This window comes from Fusarium fujikuroi, chromosome FFUJ_chr07, assembly GCF_900079805.1.
Source record: "Fusarium fujikuroi IMI 58289 draft genome, chromosome FFUJ_chr07".
Taxonomy (NCBI): Eukaryota; Fungi; Ascomycota; class Sordariomycetes; order Hypocreales; family Nectriaceae; genus Fusarium; species Fusarium fujikuroi.
The window spans coordinates 2,626,789-2,643,141 of record NC_036628.1 but is presented as its reverse complement, the minus strand read 5'-3'; the positions used below and the strand labels follow the sequence as shown (position 1 = coordinate 2,643,141).

The 16,353-nt window shown below is 48.5% G+C and overlaps 2 protein-coding genes and 1 non-coding gene; 2 read left to right on the top strand and 1 right to left on the bottom strand.

The window, feature by feature from the left end:
- Positions 1–6,271: 6,271 nt before the first annotated feature.
- Positions 6,272–8,163, top strand: FFUJ_08309 (NAAP-1 amino acid permease NAAP1; the record flags this gene model as incomplete). XM_023581004.1 has 4 exons in its annotated part: positions 6,272–6,559; positions 6,612–6,669; positions 6,729–7,849; positions 7,903–8,163. The coding sequence occupies 4 exons, from the start codon at positions 6,272–6,274 to the stop codon at positions 8,161–8,163; spliced, it is 1,728 nt and encodes a 575-aa protein (XP_023433680.1).
- Positions 8,164–11,169: 3,006 nt separating this feature from the next.
- tRNA lies at positions 11,170–11,251 on the bottom strand. Its single transcript has one exon. It is a non-coding gene (tRNA).
- Positions 11,252–13,570: 2,319 nt separating this feature from the next.
- On the top strand, positions 13,571–15,849 carry FFUJ_08310 (uncharacterized protein; the record flags this gene model as incomplete). XM_023581003.1 has 6 exons in its annotated part: positions 13,571–13,726; positions 13,846–14,052; positions 14,107–14,260; positions 14,309–14,421; positions 14,469–14,806; positions 14,859–15,849. 6 exons carry the CDS (start codon positions 13,571–13,573, stop codon positions 15,847–15,849), a joined length of 1,959 nt encoding a protein of 652 aa, XP_023433679.1.
- Positions 15,850–16,353: the final 504 nt, after the last annotated feature.

Here is a 16,353-nt window from a genome sequence, read left to right as displayed (position 1 = left end):
TCTGGAGATGAGACCCTGGAGTGGGAGCTTGCTGGGATCCATCTTTTCTGCACGGCGGCGATCTTAAGTCTTTATACTGTTTTCCTCGGACGTGATGGAGCTGTCTCATAGAGCTAGGGGGGCGAAAAGTCTGGGGAAATTGACGAGAATGACGATCGTATCGTGATTGGATTCTACGGGAAAGTATCCGCGAGGGCTATCTCTATATCAAGCATCAAGGGAGGAGGATGAAAGAAAAACAGACTATCAAACGCTATCAGGCATTTACGACACCCACTGGGTGCTTAAAGTTACCCCGGATTCTACCCCAGCTTCAACTAGACCAGAACGAGCTAGCTTTCGAGCGTCTATCAGTCGAGACTCGTGGCGAGGTTGGGAACCATTGGTTAGAGCGCATTCTGTGTGATAACAGTTGAGTTTAGTCTCTCCGTGGCGCTACGGATGTGCTCCCGATGATGAAATCGCTGCCTCATATCTTGATCTTATCGTGGTTATCTGCCGATGGTGAGGAGAAGCTGGGCCGAGCTAGGCATGGTATCAGTAAGTTGGGCGATAAGCCACTTTTGACGTGAATGAGGAAGGGCACCGCGAGGGGTGAATCGGGGAAAACGGCGACAGTTAGTTGGCGTCTACTGCCGTGAGGCAATTTCATAACGGTACCCAACGTCTTCGATTCAGTATCTGATAAACAGGATAACTCGACTGTGTTTAGGCAAGTGTTATCAACTTTCTTGATATAAAAAGGCAATCCTTTCCTTATCATCACTTCGACTCGGCGAGACTTTGAAGTATGATAACGTCGACTATCATGAGGCATTCCGTATCTCATCGGCGCTGGGTCCGATGTCTTGCATCCCCTGCCATATCTGCCATCAGGTGTTGCATAGGAGGCTCAGATACCTCATGTCATTAGAGGGCGGTTCACGTCCCGGTGGCGTTCTGCAGCAAGCCTAGACCGACCCAGTGGACTGGAACTCTTCCTGATACGATCATTCCACGTTGCATGACGCCCACGTGTCAAACACTCACTATCATCTGTTTCCAACAAGATATACAACATACCATGCTGTCAAAGTGTCTGCCTATCCTTTAGAGATTCTGTTCTTGATTAAATCGGGTCAAGAGTTACATTGCATTGATTGGCCAAAGTCTACGAGCTGAGTACTGGCACCGTCAGTGTTTATGATAGTTTCATAGAATGCAGTTCTTGAGCGGCGACTTATCCCAATTCCCAAGGCACCACAACGGAGTATTTAATACGCTGAGTTAACTAGGAATTACTGGTGACGTGGACGGCAAAATCGACCACTCTTAAAGCACGGGGAGCACGAATGATGGTGACTGGTATTGATATCTGATTTTCTCCGGCGCCCAACTCTAACAGACCAGACAGAAATATCATAGAAATACTCCCTAAAAGAATTGCGTATCTCTAAAATACGTCGCAAACCCTTTCGACTGTGTGATGGTTACTAAAGCCTTGTGTAGGCGTGTGCGTGGCTAGCCAACTCATCTCAAGCCACGTCGCGGAAACTTGCAACAAATAGAACTATGTACAACTGTAGAATATATCTATCAGATATTTAATGATAGTTCGATCCTTTGAGGTTGCCATGGCCTTGGAAAAATCACGATACTTGCTCTATGATGAGTCTCTACTGGAAATGACAGCGCAAGTTACTCGTGCCCTTGAGAGGCAGCTCAGATTTTCAAAATGGCGATCCTACGTCGTAGGAATACAATACTTTGACAGATTCAGGGTATTTGAGGATGGCCTTATCAGGGTCTTTGAACATCTAGTCTTGGTTATGAAGCTAAAGTCTCGGGTCCTACTGGACGCTGCGTCGATTAAACAGTTGCGGATATCAATTGTCTGATGTTCTGATGGCTGTTTCTATCTAACCGCGCATATTCCAACTTTGACAAGCCGGCCTCACAGCCATCGTCAACATGTTGCTTGATACATCTTGCTGAGGGATTGCAAGGGTTTAATCTTCTTCCAAGAGACTTCAAAGGGACTATTTCCAGCGGCATCAAAGTTGAGTATAACCAGATTGATTATGCTTGGAGGATGCGTGTCGGGTCCAGAGGACGCATTCGACAATGAATTAAAATTCATGGCCAATCAATTGTACCTCCCCAAAAGAACAATTCCATTGTTCTGCCAAAACCTCGGCGTGCTGGGCACAAGATGTAGCAGCGAGGTCACTCCCCCTACCCTGGAACAGCCATCCGTCTTGGCCATGCACAATCTCTGGCCAAGACACGAGCATCATCCAAAGATAGAACGGCCAGCTCTCTACCACCTCTTAGACAATTGACACCTAATTCAACGATGTCTCTCCAGCTCGACGACAGCATTTTTTACCTTAATTACCCTGCTACCCTGCATCCCGATGCCATATACCCAGAGTTCAACCGTGAACTGCGGTATCGCCGAGGTGGCCAAAGCACAGCGTTACCGTGACATAACCAGCGCCCGCAAGAAGACCCAATGCCAAGGACAACCCCACGACCCCCGATTTCTGCCAACTCGTTCGTCTTGGCGATTTGGAACTTCTAGATGCATTTGCATTCGGCGGACGAGGCGTCGTTTAGATAAGGTCAATCCGTGGGGCGAACAGGTCATTAAGCATAACAGCCTTAGTCTTCTGACGACATGATGTGCAGAGGCATTTGCGACTGGTCGGAGAATCGTGAGGAATACGGCGTAGGTACAGCTACATGCTGCAGGGTCGAATAGCCCAGAGATGATAGGGGCAACGGGATCGACGGGAGGTCACGTAACCGAGGCAGTGCTCTGTACCGTAGGCAAGTACGTACCAAGCGTACGAACAGCCTGAAATGTAGCGGTCATCTTGCCAACAGTCTTGGCTCGAGTCTTGGCGGAACTGGGGGTTTATATATGTAACAGCTTACTTGCCCCTTGCTCGACAAGTAACAACTCGTTATCACCCGTTGCCAAGTGATAAGGGACTAAGACATGCCGCAATAAAGTTCTATGGCGCAGAGACATGCCTAGAGCGGAAGGTCAGCCAGCGGCTGATTCAACCAACCTGCTGTATTGGGACTAAGACTTGAGAGACGCGTCAGAGTCAGATGCCATTCTGATTCGACAGTTTCGAAACGCTGACCTGCGACAGAATTGCTACCCTGTATCGACTTTTTCTCGAAAATCTGCAAGGCTGATTGATTTGCAGTAGATTGCATTGGGATTCCGATGGGTGGTTGCATTTGCGTTGTGAGGCTTGGTGTATCTCTTGGCTTTGGCTGAAGGTAGATCTAGGTCGGCTTTCTTAATGATTAGACGACATCTCCGAGCAGCTGGTGATGTGTGCCTAGTCAGAGTCAGTATGATAAACTTTGCAAGTATCAGTCCAACACATGCCAGTCAACAGTCGCTAGATGTACTGTACAATGTAGCACCTGCAGCTAGGGTAATTACACGTACACACACTGACTTTTGGGTTGTTAGGTGTGGCTCGTTGAAGGTAAGCTTAATGCTTAAAACAACCCCTGCGGCTCTTGAACCAAATGAAGAAAGCGCCGCAGGTTATTGCAGGTAATAATTTTCCTCTCATCGGCCCGTGAAATCGGCCAACTCGGGACGGGTAATGCAAAGACACTAACAAAAGCTTTCCTGCTCGGTTATCGATTACCGTTTGATGTGGTGACTGTTCTCTTATTGTCATTTCAAGCTGAGTCGCGTGTCTTCATGTAATGGACACAATAACCTGCAAGGTCAGGGGCAACATTTGATAACGCTGGAACTGGTCTTGCGGGGACTGCAAGGGTGCCCAGCCGGTCATGTCCGGCCTTGTCGTGCCCGTGCTCCATGCTTCAAGCCAAAACAACGGGGCCTCAACAGCAATGGCCACAGAAACCTCGTCGGAAGAATTGCATTACGTACAAAACTTTGAGCGACTTCCTCAAAGGACAGTTGCTGGTGGTTCTGTCTGAGGACGATGGAGCTCTCCCCAGATTCATGGCGATTTGCCCACGGGGTAAGGCAATTGAGAGCAAACTGTTACGTATTACCCCGTAGATGGGATTCAAAGCAAGATCTCAGCATCTGGAGGATGAAACGTAGTGTGCTGTATGTACAACTTTGAAGCTGAACGCTCCCTTTCTGGGAAGCCCGACTGCCGCCGCGGCAAAACAACCGCGCACCGCTATCAATAGTGGGAAACCTGGGCTGGGGACCGTTTTGCAACAGCGATTTTGCGGTTGACTTTGGTGTTATCGCAGTCCCTTCCACAAAGATAGCTGATGTCGCACCACGGTGGGATATGCCCGGGGTCTGTGAGCTTCGACCAACTCAGCATTTCAACCTTTCCCTTCATCAACCTTTCACTCGTTCGATCGACGTGTGCTGATGACTGCAGGTCCTTTTTGGTTTCATTAGCGCCAATCGGGAAGCCAAACAGCAAGGTAATGGACACTTCGTCACTGCGCCACCCTTCTAGAAGAAAGCTATTTTCTCGGCATCCTTTCACCCCTGTCAGGTTCTGCAAGATGTGGTAGGAGGCGCCAATTAGCCCTGTCATACTCTAAAATCACCTGCGAATCGCACGAGTGAAGAGTCGTCAAACCGAGGATCAGCGTGAGTGACCCAAGGGATCAATTCAGGTAGGCTCATATCGAACACGAGTTACCGAAAGACTGACATGAGGTGACAGTATCAAGATTACATACAGTATCACCTAAGAGAGCAGGTGGGGGCAGTACGAGATGGGTAATTTGGGTATCATTGAGACAGATGCCAAGCTGCTTGGAATCATGCTGAGCCAGTGTTTCGGTAATCAGTGACTCCCAAAACGGCGTCAAGTTGATATCTGGCCCGAATACCTAATATGGAAATGTTGATTGGAGGATTTCACTGTAATTGCTCTTCTTGTGTCTCCGCAATGTCTACCACATGGTGTTGGCCACCTATGGACCCCAAACCTCTGCGCATCTCTGAGAGGAGGAACAAAAGTTCGCTCTGTGCACTCACGGTTGCATGTGTCTATTGCTGACTGAGAGGTAGTGAAAGCTTGGCAGCTGAGGTATGATATTGGATGCCAGAAGAGTCAAAGGACATGGCCAGAGTCTCATCATGTCTTGATGATTGTCTGAGAGTTTTCGTATGGCAAGAGGATCGATCGTTCAGTAAACGATTACAACGATAGCAATGGCTTGATCTCGGCTTTTCTCAATCAACCTGAGAAGAATTAAGACACCAAAGAGGGGCATCGTTTGCCTTTCACCAATGTCAGAAGTGTTGATGGGGCCTCAGCAGCACGGGAGAGGTACCTCTTCAATGTACCGGTACCTTTCCTCGGAAGTGGAGTAAGGTTTAGTGTCTTTCAAGGATATCGTTCCTCTCCAAATCTCCACTTTACCTTGAATTAGGTTGATCGTCTTGCATGGCTTGAGCTCTCTTGTGTTTCCCCTGGTCAATGCCTACGAAATGTCTCAGAAACGGTCGAGTCCTTCTTACGAAGAGCAATATTGAGCCATGGCGGGTGAAATTGGAAGGCAGAAGTTAGCCTATGGGGTGTAGGATAGAGAAAGTAATCCATGCGCTTTGATGAGGCGGCACGGGAAGCAAGGATCGTGGCTGCGACTTCCCCGGGCAGTCCTTTTGCTGTCAATGGATGTTGCCTCTTCCCAAATCTCATTCTCATTGCATGCGTCGTTCTTTCCCACGAAACAAGGGGTGTGCGTAACCGCGACATCGACGTTGAATCCACCGAATCGGAAGCATGTTGCCCCTTCCTCCCCTTCGCCTTGTCCTGGTCGCATGTCGGTGGTGGTCTCCGCTCCGCCATCTGAATCTTTCGACCTACCCCAATCATCCATGTTCCTCCGTATCGCGGCTCTTGGCACTTCGGACCCTCTCCTCTCTCTCTCTCCACCGCGCTTCTACGTTTGAAGGCTGCCAACTTGTTGGTGATCGGCGACATACAGGAAACTAGGGGCATGCCTAGTAACCTAGTCTAGTCAAACCTGGGGCCTCACTAGAACTTCGACTCGAACGCATCCATTCATCCTTTCCACTATGGCGGCTGTCTTCGCCCCTAGTGCACCGACTCTAACGAGACCCCGGGTCGTCTTGGTCTTCTCCCTCGTCCAACTTATATTTAAGAAGACTCGTTTCCCTTGTTGATGACCGATGTTCCCGCCCATCACCGTTTCTTCTTCATCCAAAAGACCCAAGGTCACTTGACCTTTCTTATCATTCTTTAATCCCTGACTCTTCAAGAGCAACCCACAGGGAAACGTCAAGATGGAATCAAAGAGTTCCAGCGACAACCCGACCAATGTGTCCCAGGAGAAGGGCACCACCATCACTGAGCACCCTGGCGATATCCAGACCGGCAGTGGCTTCGCTTTCCAGGAGGAAAGCAAGTGGACTCGAAATGGTCTCACTCTTGAGTCCTTTCAGCGCCGCAAGGACACTGGTGACCATGAGCTTGATCGCCGTATGAAGCCTCGCCATCTTCAGATGATTGCCATCGGTGGTTCTATTGGTGCTGGTTTCTTCGTCGGTTCAGGAAAGGCCCTTTACACTGGCGTAAGTCGATTTCTGTCTGCAGTTCTTTTCCGATACTAACGTATTGACCCAGGGTCCTGGATCTGTTCTCATCGACTTCATCATTATTGGTGCTATGATCTTCAACGTCGGTATGTTGCACTCACCTCACTCCGCACTTCCAACCAGAAAACTGACAGCTGCCCCATAGTCTTCGCTCTCGGTGAACTTGCCGTCATGTATCCCGTGTCCGGTGGTTTCTATATCTACTCGTCTCGCTTTATCGACCCTTCTTGGGGTTTCGCCATGGGTTGGAACTATGTCGCACAATGGGCTACCGTCTTACCACTCGAACTGACAATCTGTGCTGTTTGTATCGAATATTGGAATGATGAGCTCTCCCCTGGAATCTTTATTGCAATTTTCCTTGTTGCCATCATTCTCATCAACATCTTTGGTGGTATTGGATACGCCGAGGAAGAATTTTGGTCATCTTGCCTCAAGCTTGGAGCTACTGTTGCTTTCATGTTCATCTCTCTTGTCCTCGTCTGTGGTGGCGGTCCATCCAACGGTCGATACAACGAGTACTGGGGCACACGCTACTGGAGAGAGGATCCAGGTGCTTTCAAGAACGGCTTCAAGGGATTCTGCTCTGTCTTCGTCACTGCTGCTTTCTCTTTTGCCGGTACTGAGCTTGTTGGTCTCGCCGCTGCCGAGTCTGAGAACCCCACCAAGGCTCTGCCTGGTGCCATCAAGCAGGTTTTCTGGCGTATCACCCTCTTCTTCGTCCTTGGTCTTTTCTTCATCGGCCTTCTTATCAAGTCCACTGATGACCGACTCAACATTTCCGGTTACTCCAACGCAAAGGCCTCGCCTTTCGTGCTTGTCGGCGAATACTCCGGCCTTACTGGCCTCGCCGACTTCATGAACGTCATTATCCTCGTCTCCGTTCTTTCTCTTGGTGTGTCGTGTGTTTACGGAGGCTCCCGTACCCTGACTGCCATGGCTCAGAACGGATATGCCCCCAAGATGTTCGCCTATATCGACCGTGGTGGCCGCCCCCTTGTTTCCGTCGCTGTCCATATTCTCATGGGCTTCATCGCTTTCGTCAACCTTGATCCCAAGGGTGGACAGATCTTTGACTGGCTCCTGGCTCTTTCTGGTCTCTCGACCCTGTTCACCTGGGGTTCTATCTGCCTTGCTCACATTCGGTTCCGCAAAGCTTGGGCCCGACAAGGCCACACTCTGGATGAGATTCCTTTCAGGGCTGCTTTTGGTGTTATCGGCTCCTGGATTAGTCTCGGCCTCATCTGTCTCGTCCTTATTGCCCAGGTAAGCCATCGCATTCCACGTTCAAACAAACATGATGTTAACAAACTCAATAGTTCTATGTTGCTATTACTGCTCCTCCTGGTGAATCTGGTATGGGAACCGTCGAGGGATTCTTCATCTCGTACCTCGCTTTGCCCGTTGTCCTTGCCTTCTGGGCCATTGGCTATTTCTGGAAGCGTGAGGGCTGGCTGTCAATCGACAAGATCGATGTCGACACTGGCCGACGTGAGCACAACTGGGACGAGATCAACGCTTACCGTGCCAAGGTCGCCACTTGGCCCGCTTGGCGACGCTTCCTCAACAAGATCATGTAAAGTCATGGTCCTGTTATGAAGTTTGTTTCTCTCATTTGCGCACTAGAAACACTTTGACTTGAAGCGTATATCATAGAACCAATCTCTTGTATATCATTTATCGTTAGATACCATAATAGCATGATATTGTGCCAATCTTAACATATCTCCCCCCGTATAGTTGTTACTAGGTGACGAGGTGGAAGAGTCTGATGCTTATGTCGTAACATGACCGTCCCTGTCCTTAGGTGTAAGCCAGAATGGTATGCCAAGAAGTTGCAAGTGTTGGTGAAAAGGCAACAAGAAGTTCACCATGACTATGGTAAGGGTCAGGTTGGCTTGGAAATGCTCTACAAGAGCCTTTTATAAACTTCAAAGAATGAAAACTTTTCCCAAGATGGAGTCGATCGCGCCCTATGTTCACTTCAACGTTGACATTGTGTGGAGATAACGCCCTGGAAGCGCGCCCTATGTGTCAGTATGGGTAGATGGTGGAGTTTTGGAGATTGCGTCTTCGCTTCAGATAGTCACGTGTGGGAAAGCAGAACTGAGTTGACAAACCTCCAGTACTTATATTGCAAGCTCCTTGAGAGCTTGGTTGAAGCAGATATCTTATGTTGCGATATTGAGGCTTGTGCACGGCCTCGATCCTAACAGACTGGCTGAGACGACAACTCGGCCTCAACTAAAGCAGAGTACCTGATGGGTATTCGCAAGCTGTCTCTTCACCCCTTTGCTCAATGTCAAGAGCCAATGAGAGAATACGGGTTGGCATTACACAAACTCCGGGTTTGAGGCGGATCTTGTTACGTACAAAGTCAAGCACAGATTGAGAAGAGGGAGCAAGATCGGTAACGGCGGATATTCTGGGGTAATAGGTAATAGAATCCACAGAAATCAACGACCATTACTCGACTTCACATGTTCACCAAGACTTGCAGTCGTTGAGAGTACGTAATGTGATACGGAGAATAGGAGACATAACCATGCTCCCACATCTCGGCGTCCTTGGTTCTCCAAATCGCGCCACGACACGACAGCTACTAAGCGCTCAAGGTAATTCCCTCAGACAAAGTCACTCAAGTACAGTACATACTCCCCGGAGCATGCACCCCAGAATGGTCAAAGGGCCAGGTCCCGCAGGATAAGCTAGATAATAAGCGCTTTACCAAGAATTCAAGGTTAATCTCAAGCGTAGTTCTTTGTACGTATTTTTTACATGATGGAAATTGGAGATGATGCGGGGTTGTTATCATTATTGGGGACGTGCGGAGAATGGGAATGGGCTGAGGGGTCTTGCAGGCATTGAATACCTAGGGAGCGAGGAATGTGTCTACATCGTCCAGTTGGGTAACTGTCGTTGGCTTCCCCGGGCACCGCCTCACCCTGGTTTCAGGGCCGTAAGACTGTGAGATGCTATGAATTAGCGTCTTGGATCAAATGGGGGCGTGTTTATGTTACGGTCAAGTCCCGAGAGCTGTTGGTTGTGAGAAAGGTGAAAGGAGTGTTGAATTGGCGTGTGGTGAGGTGGAACTTGTACAGGAGACATTACCCCTGTAGCCCAGGCTCTTTTCGGCATTCTCCAACTCATAACTCCAAACGGCTGGTGTTCCGTCTTTCCAGAAGCTTTCTTTGCTGAGCCGTATGTTGAGAATCACCAATACTTCATCTCATATCAACAACTTGTGTATTTCGGTTGCCAAGAACACTATATTAACGTTAAACTGCTGTCCTCCACTTCCCCAGACTTTGCATCTTGAATTACGAGATAGAATGCAAAGATCTCAACCATTACTCAATTGTTTGTGACAGACAAGGTACATCCCCATGGGGTTCTGCTCCAGCCGCTGCAAGCCGCTATGCCGAGCACCCCTTGTGAATGGAGTCTTTTACGCAACAGGAACTGTGTGAAATAAACTCGTGGGCCATCTCGGTAATCTTGATCTTATGGAGCTGAGATTCTGGGTGAGAGATTCCGGGGAAAGTGGTTCTGTAGGGCTGGGGGATGGAGCTGTGATGTAATGAGAACGTGGATGAGGATATCACGAGCTTTGTGATGAGTCTAGCAGTCACATTAACCAGCAAGACGTGACTGAGCAAAGAATTGAATCACAAGGTTGGAACAAGGTTGGAACAAGGTTGGAACAAGGTACTTAAGACGATTTTATCTACCAGTCAGTCGCACACAGTTATGTAAGATGCAGTCCGAAAGTGTTCCTTGCGGTGATTGTCCATGGTTATCACTAGATATCTCCGTGTTGAGTATGAGTCACTGTTCCGAGGGCTACTCATACTCTGTCCTTTCTGCTTCAAAGCTCACATGGCATACCTCTTGGCTGTACCAAAAAGACTCTTTAGAGGTCAAAGTCTCGGTCCTCATCTTTGCCACATAAACGTAACACCTCGACCACGACGCCCGACAAAGACTCAAGAGTCCAAGAAGCCAACGGGGTACTGTTTCTTCAGCTGCGCAGGTAACCTTCAAAAACAAAATCTCGATTTTAGGTGTATTGCGAATATATCAGAACTCATACAGAGATATACGCTGTTCTCAATATCGTTAGTCCCTCCAAGTAGGAAGACAGAGGTTGTTCACTACACTTCTAGAGGGCCAACCGCTACAAAGTTGGAACACGGTTCTTGCCTTCCCTTTTCTCGAGAAACAGTCATGCTTATCTTTGAAGGTTAACTGAGATATAGTTGTGGAAGGAGCGTGCTTCCAAAACGGTATACAGTCCCAGAGGCAGGAAGTCAACTGTCACGTGTGAAAGTTCAACGTCTAAGTCGACGACGCACTTACAATTTGATCAAATACAAGCCCAAGCAACCCTCGAAGGCCATTTCTCGGGTGTACATGAACGGCCCCTTGATAGTATTGCTCGTGGATTTCGATTTGGGCCGCTCCAGCGACGCGGACGTCTGCAATCGAGTTCCAGCGCCTCAACACCACGAGCATTTGGTGATACGGAAGAAGCACAAAAAAGACACAATCGGTAAAAGGAAATGCTCGGATTTGAGCGTATTTTAATGCGTAATCTGGGAATCGAACCCAGGGCTCCCCGACGCTGCTCGAATGGCAACGGAGAATTTTACCACTAAACCAATTACGCTGGTTGTTTGATGAAGATACTGGACACAATTGGCCAACATCTTTGGTAGAGAGTCAGAAAGCCCTCTTCCTTGTAGTCGAGACGTTGGGCGAGTCTAGTTCTGTGCTTATCCATCCGTGGAGTTCAATAAGTCGGGGTATACTTTTGAGTCCAGTCCAGAGTTGCCTTTGCGGATGGTTGGAGCACTCGTGAGGTTTGAGTGCGTGGCTATACGTTCTTAAGAGATAAGAACCAGAACTTCAGGGAGACAAGTGCAGAGTCATGTATCTCTCAAAACTTCCAGCGGAGTTCCCTTTTGCTTAGAGGTTGTGCCTACTAGTAGCTATAATTGTCAAAAGATCTTGAGGCCTGTCATCAATGTTCTAAGTTCTAACACCTGGGTGCGGAGACATGAACAGATGACTACTTTTGCGTCAGAGTTAACTCTAGGTATGACAGTGAAGCACTTGGGTATTCCTCGACAGTCCACAGTCTCGTCTGACAACTTGGTAGCATCTACTAGGTACGAATTTCGGTATAATTCCTTTGAGCGATGTATTGGGGGTACGCCGAGAAGAAGCGGAATCCCTTATAGTGAAGATCTTTCCCTGGAATTGAAATCCATGGTCACTTAGTAAATTTAAATTACCGTGACATGCATTGCCTAGCTGATTTCCATTCCGCTCATGATTTGTTCAGACCCTTGATCGCGAGGTAACTGAGCTCCTTAGTTGATGATATGAAGACCTCAATGGTATAGCACGAGTTACTAATCTTTATCTTGAGACACAATTGGGTTGGCAAGATGTTTGATCAATAGCCGGTCGTATGGATAGACACAAATATTCTCTAGTCGCGTCCCTGTCAGCACAGGCCTGCTTCGGAGATCGATGTGTCTACACGGGTTGTGTCACAAGATCTCTTACCACACTTCACGCCGAGTACCATGAACCAGTTAGATTTATGTAACATACAAAGACTGATTGTCAAATATGCTCTAGGCAGTCCTCCTGTATCTTCCTCATAATTTAGATAAGATTCTCTCCCAGACTCTCTTTGGCTATGAGAGTTGACCAAGAGCCTGGGTATCATGATGCGCAAGGTCTGTGACTCCAGATCAGAACTAATCGATTTATTAGGCTGGGGTTGTTAAACTTACCATATACAGTGATTCTTAACTGTTAGCTTTTGCTGTTTTCTCATCGTGCTCAAGAATTCACAACGGTGGTTATGCACCTGGACTCTAAAGACTCACTACCCGTCGTCACAGCCCCGTTGGTATTGTTCACTGAGGCGAGAATTTAATGAAATCACGGAGGGAATACAGATAGGAAGAATTATAATCTAAAATGGCCTCTTTTCTAAACAAATGCTTTCTGTTTGAGCGAAGTAGCTGGAAGAAGACTATTGCCTATCGAGTGATATGGGCGTGGGAGTTGCCTGGCCTCAGAAAGAGAAACCATGCCATTGATAACTGATTAGTCTTTGGAAGCAATTCCGCCAGATCTTGAAAGGTTAAGGGCTGAGTAATGTCAGCTCTCTTATGGATTTCCTTAATTCGATGGGTTGGTATACACGCAGTGTCCTTCGAGCCAGAAGACGTAAAAGGTATATTCCATTGACCACGGTGATGTTCACAGAATCACAAGGCTTCACCTCCAACTAAGTTGACATTATCGCGTAGCCACAGGCCGAGGGCGTGAGTGAACATCAGTATCGCCATGGTGTAAGTCTTGTGCCGGAGTGTGCGAGCAGGAGTGTAACAGACATAGAGAAACTCTAGAACTCTCTTGCGGCACCGAATAACAAGTCTTTCTTAACGAGTATACCTTAGAGATCTGGCCATAAAGTTAATAGTATAATAATAACTTAGAGTTCATTATCCTCAGGTTTAGGCCAGATTATATTTGCAAGTACTTCCATATAAGCTCAACAAGAAGCCACCAGAGCAAACATTCCGTTACGCGCAATGTAGTTATAGGGAAGGAAAAGACCAGAAACTGCCTTGACGTAACGTCAATTTCGTATCAATGATTATCGTAATACGAGACTCTCAGTAAATGTTTCTCGTAAATGGCGATTACGCAAGCCACGTTACGTTACGAACACTTGTCCTACAGAGTGAATGTGAGACCTTTGTCGGTGGGCGCACACACAACGGCCAAGCCAACAACGTCGAAAGAATTACCATACAATACAACTCAAACAAAGAACAATTCCTTTTCCCAGTCCACTTCGAGCGCTGAATATTTATTGTCGTCGCTTTTTGGGTGTCAATACACACAAACCACCACCTAGTCAGAATACATACAGCAGGGGTGCACGTGATAAGAACAACCATGGCCCATTTCTCTATCGCAACTCGTCCTCCTTCAACATTATCGTACCTCTCAACCTTCAGCTCCCCTCCTATGGAAGCGTCACCTCTTACTCGCCAGCCTCAGCCCGAGGTCTTTACCCCCAAGATCGTCCAGCTCTACGATTCTCTCTTCAAGGTAGAAATGCCCTCCCTGTCACTGCCCATCATGAACTAAACACCAGCTGCTAGGTAGATATCCGCAACCGCCGAACCTCATGCGCCCGCCTCGACTGATCGCCCCTTTGCTCGAATTAGGATGACTACGACGACGAAGAGAAGACGGATGGCTTCTGGACAGAGTTTTTCCTCCTCAGACCCGATCGCGCCGCCCTGAGACGTATCCTTAACGAGCTGAGCCCCAGCCATGTCTTGTCGCTCGATGTGCGGACGCAGGAGCTCTTTGCGAGGGGCATAGCTGCGCTGAAGGGCTCGCATAGCCTTGCGCAGTTGCACGCGCTGGACGTGAGTCGCATACGACCGCAATGCAGTACGCGAATTGGTCCTAACACCCCATAGACGCTCAGTGTCTTTCTATCATGCCTCCTCTCCAAACGATACCCACATCCGAGCTCCGATATCATGGTCCTTCTTGCAGGACTCGATCAGATCGATGCCGTGTTCACCGACTTTGTCAGCGCTGTGGAGGCTATAATAAGGAATAGCAAAGAGTGTAAGGCTCAGCATCTAACCCGGAGATGGCTCAACTGACTCGGAACAGTGGAAGTTCGATACAAGGCGGTTGAAGTGCTGTTGGCGGTAACAGCTGGGGCGTACCAAACAACGCTGTTGACATACCTGGTCCAAAGAGATCTCTTCCCTGCAGTCATGAAGGTACACAACACTCTACAAATTGAGTCGTTCCTAGCTGACGATGCCAGTTCATCCAAGACGCAGAAACGCCAGACCAAGTCCTGCAGCCCTTCACATTACTAGGCCTCCTAGCAAACTACAACAAATTCGAGTTCCAGAATCCTTACCAGCAAAGATTAAACGACTTTGTCAACGAAGCCGTGATTCAAAAGATCGTGGGCGCAGTGGGACAAGCGTGTCAGACTGTTCGGTCTCGATACATCACAATCCAGGACGATCTTCCTGAAGGCTGGACCTTCAGCGCGACTCTCAACATGATTGGTCTGGGCGCGATTGCTCCAGGGCCAAAGCCTGTGAAGAAGCCTGTGTATGATGTTGAAACTGCCAAAGCTCTCTTCACCAAGCTGTGAGTTAAACAACCCTTTGTGCTACCACAACACAGACTGACATTGTGTTAGACCTGAGGAAGAAGCCGCTGTTCTCCTAGCTACATACGACTTTACCCACGCCAACAAGCTCTTCTGCTTCAACCTAGTGACACAAGCAGCTGAGCCAGGAGCTGAGCAACCCATCGCCAGCTATGTCTCTCTCACCTCCTATCTCCTCCAACACGCCTACCTCTCACCCCGCGCCACATACTACGCCCATCTCAACCTCATGGTCTTCCGCCTCCTGATCGAGGATCCCACAATCTGCAAGCGTATCTGCAGCGATGAATCCCGTGTCGCAGTGCGTCTGTGTCGACAACGGCAGCCTTACCTCCCTCTCGTCAAAGGCGAGCGAGTCCTCGCCATTTCACTTCTTGACACTATGATTGACGGTGTGAATCATAATCTTCGTCGTCGTCTCGATATCAGTCTTTACACACTCTGCTTTGGCATCATGCTTCGCATTATCTCATATCTCTCTCGTACGCGCACACGGCTAGAGTATCATTGGCCTGAGTTCTTCCGGTCTTTGCTCTCCATCGTTCGCTTCCTAGCTACATACACAGCCGATCTGAAGGATCTACCTCATATCGACACCCTTCTCGACCACGTTGTTAACCTCATCGCCCTATCCCTCTCCGCTGGTGAAGCCTTCCTCCCCTCGCCAGCAGACTACGATGATCTGTTCTACAAAGTCGTTGAGTCTGGTGAAGTTCTCACCAAGTTCAAAGAGAACTACCGCCTGGGTAACCGTAACAGCAACTCCATTGATACACTCATCAACGTTAGTGCGCATTACAACCAGATGCTTTCAGAAGGTGGTGCGAATCGTCGTAAGCCTAGTCTTTTGACGACGCAGGAGGTCACGGAGGTTATTCGTCAGGGCTACGAGACGTTGAGTATTCAGGCGAAGGAGGGACTGGATTCATGGGAGAGGTACCGGGAGGCGGATGAGAGGACGTTGCTCAAGAAGATGGCGAGAGCGGCTGTTGGTGATGTGCGAGTTATGGTTGAGCGGTAGATTGTATAGGTAGTCTAATGTCATCATGAGACGGTGCAGACTGAACTGCTTTCCCAGCTGTGATCCGTCCACTGTGATCTGTCCAACTACCCTATTCCTATTGTCATTGACTGAAAGCTTTTCTACTGAACGACATCCCATAGATGAGCAAACCGTAACTCCATCCTGAGTCTCAATAGTCACTATCAACTCCAACTCAAGTCTCAGCACTCAACCGAGTCATGCCAACTCTCATGACTCTTCAAGAACCTCATAGCCTCAACCTCTCCTCTCTCATGACCCATCTCTCCAAGCATCTTCCCTATCGACACTTCATTACGAACACGCAACGCACAATCTCATAGAACCCTGATCCTTCAAACGACATTGCGCAGAAGCTCGGCTAGTTCGGCTGGTCTCCACGCAGCGTCGCAGCACTTAATATGTAGTATCTCGAGCTTTGTCCATCTACTGGGCCTCCACCCAACTCACTCACTAGCCATTTCAAGATAGCAGATCGCAGTT